The sequence below is a fragment of the Gymnoscopelus braueri genome (genome assembly GCF_963280865.1).
Source record: "Gymnoscopelus braueri genome assembly, chromosome: 12".
NCBI lineage: Eukaryota > Metazoa > Chordata > Actinopteri > Myctophiformes > Myctophidae > Gymnoscopelus > Gymnoscopelus braueri.
The window spans coordinates 19,084,025-19,090,139 of NC_137614.1; the positions used below are offsets into that span (position 1 = coordinate 19,084,025).

At 40.2% G+C, this 6,115-nt stretch overlaps 1 protein-coding gene across 1 annotated transcript in view; it reads right to left on the minus strand.

The window, feature by feature from the left end:
- The window catches only part of acot7 (acyl-CoA thioesterase 7), a 44,678-nt gene extending 40,906 nt beyond the window's left edge, over window positions 1-3,772 (minus strand). The window contains exons 1-3 of the mRNA XM_080443832.1: window positions 3,620-3,772; window positions 2,314-2,431; window positions 576-732 (exon numbers count right to left, since the gene is read on the minus strand). Coding sequence (XP_080299958.1) covers window positions 576-732; window positions 2,314-2,431; window positions 3,620-3,711 — 367 coding nt within the window. The 5' untranslated portion in view covers window positions 3,712-3,772. The remainder of the gene's footprint in view (window positions 1-575; window positions 733-2,313; window positions 2,432-3,619) is intronic.
- Window positions 3,773-6,115: the final 2,343 nt, after the last annotated feature.

A 6,115-nucleotide genomic window follows, 5' to 3' on the forward strand; every position in this document is an offset into this window, starting at 1 on the left:
TGGAGATGTCATTAAATTGCTTTATATAAAGGCCAGTCCACACCGATGCAACTCCTTGCAACATGCAACTACTTTATTGACCATTATCCCCAATGGCAGTTGCATTCATGTGGACTGGCCTTAAAACTGTTTTGTTGCAAGGAGTTGCAACTAGTTGCATTGGTGCGGTCTGGCCTTTAAGGCCATAGGAAATAATTCTCCTTGCAAAATTAGGAGTGGATATGAATTTTTCTTCCATTACAAATGCATATTTGTTTACAATTATGATTTGTTGTGTATAATATAAATAATGTTTTTGCATCTGCCAAGCCTCTGTGGACATTCCTCTAGTTATGTTGGTGTGCGAGCGTTCCTTTTGTCTTCTTAATATTCAAAGTATACATGTCTGGCATAGTGGTAATACTGTTGCTTCTAGACCTGCAGGTACAGTATAATTCCATTGATGCCTCTCCTCACTGTCTACCTCTGTGCTTCCTGGACTTTCTACCACAGTATAACAGAAAATAAAACAGAGAGTTGACATGAAAAAAGACAAATAAATTAATAATAATAATTATACATTTGCAAAAGGCTACCTGTGAGTATGTTCTCCGACATGACAGTGACCTGCACCTCCACCGAGTGCTTGGAGGCGTAAGTTATCTCAGCGCTGACATGGGCCACATCTCCAATGAACATGGGGTACAGGAATTCCGTCTTCTCCACTCGCGCCAGTGCAGCCACACAGCGGTCCTGGACAAGAAAGAGGGGCAGATGAATGAAGGACAGGAGGATGCGCTTTTAGCCTGCGAGCCTCAGATGCCCCAAGATGCTGGTCATTCCAGACGCTAGACTGAAGTCTTAAGGGCAATCACGCCTTTGTCACTATGACCCGTGAAATCTGGACTGACCTGTTTGAGGATTTTAGAAAAATCTGTATAACCTTTTAAATAACTTCTCAAAACCCATTTCACAGAGTAACATTTAACCCCCGAAGACCTGAGGCCAATTTTACAAATGCCTTCTAAATCAGTAGTTCTCACACTTTTAAGATTTTTCAAAAATGTTCGAAAATAGCAGATGTACAAGCTCACAGCGCAGCATGAAGTGACACGCTGTGAGCTTGTATATATCTGCTATTTTTTAATAGCCAACACAAAAATCAAAAATTACACACATGCTTTCCGGTTTTAATAACTGACACTCTATGATGAGCTGATGAGGAGAGGTTAGGTGGGGTTCTGTATCTTTCTGATGTCAGCATGGATGGGTGCATGTCTGTCTGTCTGTCTGTCTGCATGTGAATACCTTTGTGTGTGCATGAATATTTATCAGCTAATCTCTCAAGTGGCAGACAGTGAAATACAACAAGACATGATGTTTGCCATCGAAAAAACATGATAAGAATGCGCTAAGAGAGACGACAGTCTAACGTCAATGATGCAAGTCAAGTAGGCTAAAGGTGAAGACAACAATAAGGTAGGGCACTGTGTGAAAGGTGAAATATAAAACCACATATAAACATAAATATATATAAATATAAAACCACATAGAGCTAAAAGAAAATACTGAATGTACATCAGAGGTAGGCAACAGGCGGCCTGTGGGCCAGAACTGGCCCGCCATTTATTTATTAATTATTTTGTAAATAATTTATAATAGCTGACTGACAGTCCAGGTAGGATATGGACAGCAATAGCTTTAAATTTATGAAATCAGGTATGATGAACATATAGTTCTATTTCCATTCTTTGAATGTTATGTTTTCACTGTCAACTTTCCTCTTGAGACTTTTGGATGAAAAACTTCTCTCACGTTTAAAAAACAAACCAAAGCTGTGTTTCACGTGCCTTAAATGATACATTGTTTCTCTCCGTTGAGAAACACCTTGAACCATGAAAGAGCTCTTGTTCAAAAAAGGAGTATGACTCAGACTGTCCACAGATAAAATGTTCTTTTGAAACTTTTTGATGAACTAAATATCCTCTAAGTGAAACATTCAAGGATGACACCCACACAAAAAGGATTACATAAGCATTTCTGTGTGCACCTGTAACATTGATTCCACATGCTGTTGTTATACCACATCTTTATGTAGTAACTTTTATAACAATATAGTTATTATTATTGTATATAATGTTGTTCCAGGTCCTAAATTAGCCATTGATTGTGTTCTGGCCCACCATCTAATGTCTTTGAAAAAATTTGGCCCAAGGCCAAACTTACTTGCCAACCCCTGCTGTACATGTTTACTTTATTGTAAGTGGCTTTGGGTAAGAGCATAAGCTAAATCATTCAATACTATCATTTTGTGGCAGTAACAAAGTCTCCTACCCCGCCCTGTGTGTTGCAGTGGCGTGTGCAAATGATGCTCCCTGCTTCCTCAATCATCTTCAGGAGGGTACCTCCATGGGTGTTGCCTGCGATGTTGGCATCATCTGGGCGTATGAGCCTGTAGGAAAGACAAGATTAGTAACGGTATTTAGCCTCCATGCAGGTTTAATAATGAGGGTTGAATCTACACTTATCATCTCCAGTATCACATAAACCAGTAGGCTGACAACCATCTCAGCCGCCTTTGGTATGCCAAAGAAAAGGGTCTGTTTTTGGAACAAGTCTAACCACTTGAAACCTACTACAGTATGTGTGTGTCACACACACAACGCAAATCTCACTTTCAGGAAGTTGCTCACGTACCAACACATACATCATCAGATTGAGTTGCTTAAATAACCAAAAAGATAAGTCTGAAGTAATCCCTAATACAGAAGACAAGACAAATGTAATATGACGTACAGGATGTATATGAATGACAGGCACAGCTCTGTGAAAGCTACACAATCAGTGTGTGTGTGTGTGTGTGTGTGTGTGTGTGTGTGTGTGTGTGTGTGTGTGTGTGTGTGTGTGTGTGTGTGTGTGTGTGTGTGTGTGTGTGTGTGTGTGTGTGTGTGTGTGTGTGTGTGTGTGTGTGTGTGTGTGTGTGTGTGGGGGTGTGTGTGTGTGTGTGTGTGTGTGTGTGTGATTGAGAGAAGCAAACTTATAGATACTGTATCTGTGGATATTCAGCATCATTTGAATCTAATATAGTAGACTGCACACACACACAAACATGTCACAAACACATGAACACTCTTTCCTGTTTAGTTCTGTAAACACATAACATTATTGGTCAACACATTTACTAATTCTTAACCTACATTAGGCCTATATTCATATACTATGGTTCCATCACACAATTATGTGTATTACCACAATAACCACAACAATCCTGTACATCAATCCGGATATTACATCAACAGAATGTAGTAATAATAACTAACTTCTCAATGATGCCACATGAAACAAACACCTACAAAATAAATATTTCCCCATTTACAGATGAGGGAGGGTTACCAGAAGTCCACAGTAGGATAGTCAAATAAAATGAAAAGGTTTGTTTCTATAGTTCAAAAGTATTTTCTGAGTTTGGGATACAATTATGAAAAGATTCAGGTTGAAGTTAGGTTAGGATTAGGCATTTAGGGGTTAGGTTTAGGATTAGGATTAAATTAGGGTGAGGGCTTGAGGTTAAGGTTAGTTTTAGTTTGTGTGTGTGTGTGTGTGTGTGTGTGTACGCGTGTATGTCAGAGAATATAAATACCTGCAGAGTTGGAGCCTCTCTTGGAGTCTCTCCACAACTGCCTTGTCCACCTCATCTACTTTCCTACTAACCCAAGGCTTAAAACAGTGCATTCTTTCACGCTCTGGTTGACTGATTCTCTCGTGGTCTTCCCCACCTCTCTTCTCTGTATAATGACAGCATCCTCACACTGAGATTTTATACCTAGACACTTCCAGGGTAAAATGACATCACACACTGACCCCGCCTCTGCCATCATCACTGGCCTAACTAGTTTTTGACACACCCACTGAAGCATAACTCCAAATGGACCGCTCAACCAATGAGCACACTGGCGTGTGCCAAACAGGGCAGCCAGGGGAGTCAGTTGGGATGATCATAAGGAAGTTTTTGTTACAGGTTTGTCTAGAATACAATTAAAACAGGATCGCTTAGTTTCAAACATGGAATTCCAGTGGCTATTTGGAGTTAGTGTCCAAGACTGACAGAGATACACAAAGGTCAGGATGGATCAAAAAATATCTGTCAGTCTTGGTCCAAGGCTAACTCTCCTACTTCCATGCTGTAATTGTTGTGTGTGCATGCGTAAACTTAAACCTTGGCAGAACCAAATGTTTACTTGAATTATCAGTTGAAATTGACACATTTTTGTTCATGGGGAAGAGGCCTTGGTTAAATTGACCTCTTTCTCTCTATCTCTCGCAAATTGGCTGAGGCAGATAGTAAGGAGAAGATATAAGAGGATTTATACATAGTGGCATTTCATCTGCATTTCATTGTGATACATATTATCAATATTTATAGACTTATTTCTGAACTGTAACGTCCTGCCTTTCAGCTTATTCATTAGCCTACATTTTGTCATGTAGCATTATGCGTTACAAATTGTTAAATAGACTCTCATTACTCGCAGAGACAGTAATAGAAATCTCAATATGAGTAATATTACTATCTACTAGAACTACAATAAAGCCAATGGTTCTCAAACATTTTCATGTCAAGAACACAAATTGATACGTATTAAGCCACGGACCCCCATCTAAGAGAAGATGTTATTTGCAATATTATATTAGATCAAGTACAGAATTCTACTGTCTATACTGTAGGTGAGGAGAAAGAAGCCTATCATCTGAATAGTCAGTCTTATACAGTATATTCTCTCATTGAATTATTCTCTAGCTGGTGAAATTATATAGTGAAATTAAACACTTTCCACCTGGCACCAACATTTTCAAAAATTGCAGCAGATCTACAAGATCACAACGGGTCACAAGCTTGGAGATTGGCTGTATTCGCTCATTTTGATTGTTTAAGTTGTCAAATTCTTCCTAATTTTGCCCCCCTGGAATCCTGGTGGGCCCCAAGCTTTGTCTGAACAGAGGCCCACTGGCTCAGAGTCGAAACTCTTTGGGTAGACTATAACTCCTATACAAGACACCAGCTGCAACATATCAATAAGATTATAACAGATGAATAATGATATCTCATCCCAGCCAGCCATTTCCGTCAGCTCATACTACCAGGCATGAAAGGTTACTACAAGGCAATGCAAGACCTCAAGTCATCTGCCTCATTGAGCTGATTTGTTTCTTTAGGACTGACTGCCCACACTGCTATTTGCAAGTGATCAGATTGGATTTGTGTATTCAGACATCGTCGACCTATCGACCCAGGGGTAGGCCGAGCGGTGGACATTGCTCTTGTCTTCATGTTTTTTATGTATGTAATTTATTTTGTTTTGTTTCTGTGTTATGTCAAATGTGTGTATTACAGTATGGGCCCTAATCTTGTGCGCCGCCATACCCCTTATCCCTAAACTTTTTTGCCATTTTTGCCAGACCCAAGGGGTCGGGCTTACATGAGGCTTTGTATCTGTTTCGTCCATACATGGGCAGGGGTCATTTGTCCTCCGGCCCCAGCCAAAAAAGTCTGTCCCCCTTTCGTCCATACATGGGTATACACAGGCTGACGCGTCATGTGAAGTCCGGCTTAGCCGCATGTTTTGTACCTGTTTCCTCCATGTATGGAGGCTTTGTACCATGAGGCTTTGTACCTGTTTCGTCCATACTTGGGCAGGGGCCATTTGTCCTCCGGCCCCAGCCAAACAAAAGTCTGTTTCGTCACGAACTATTCATGACATCATTATTATTTCAGTTATAAAGTGGTTTGTAGGTGTGTTACATACTAGGACTTCATTCTGGGTCTGGCAGAACCAGGTCTCCTGGTCTTGTTTACTTTGAATAACATTTTAAAGTATTTCAAATAGCCGATCTACAAGCTCACAACATGTCGATGTAGAACTATTTTAAAATGTTTTTCAAAATAGTCAAATATGGCTATAAGTTCAGGCATAAGGGGTAAGGCGGCGCGCAAGATAGGGCCCTATGTGTTGCATACATGGCTGCTGGGTCGGAAGACAAATTTCAGTGTGAGCTGATAATAAAGTAATAACGTATCGTATCTGCATTGGTTACAGTGATAATGACGTAATGACATAGGCGTGAGAAGGCCTAATGC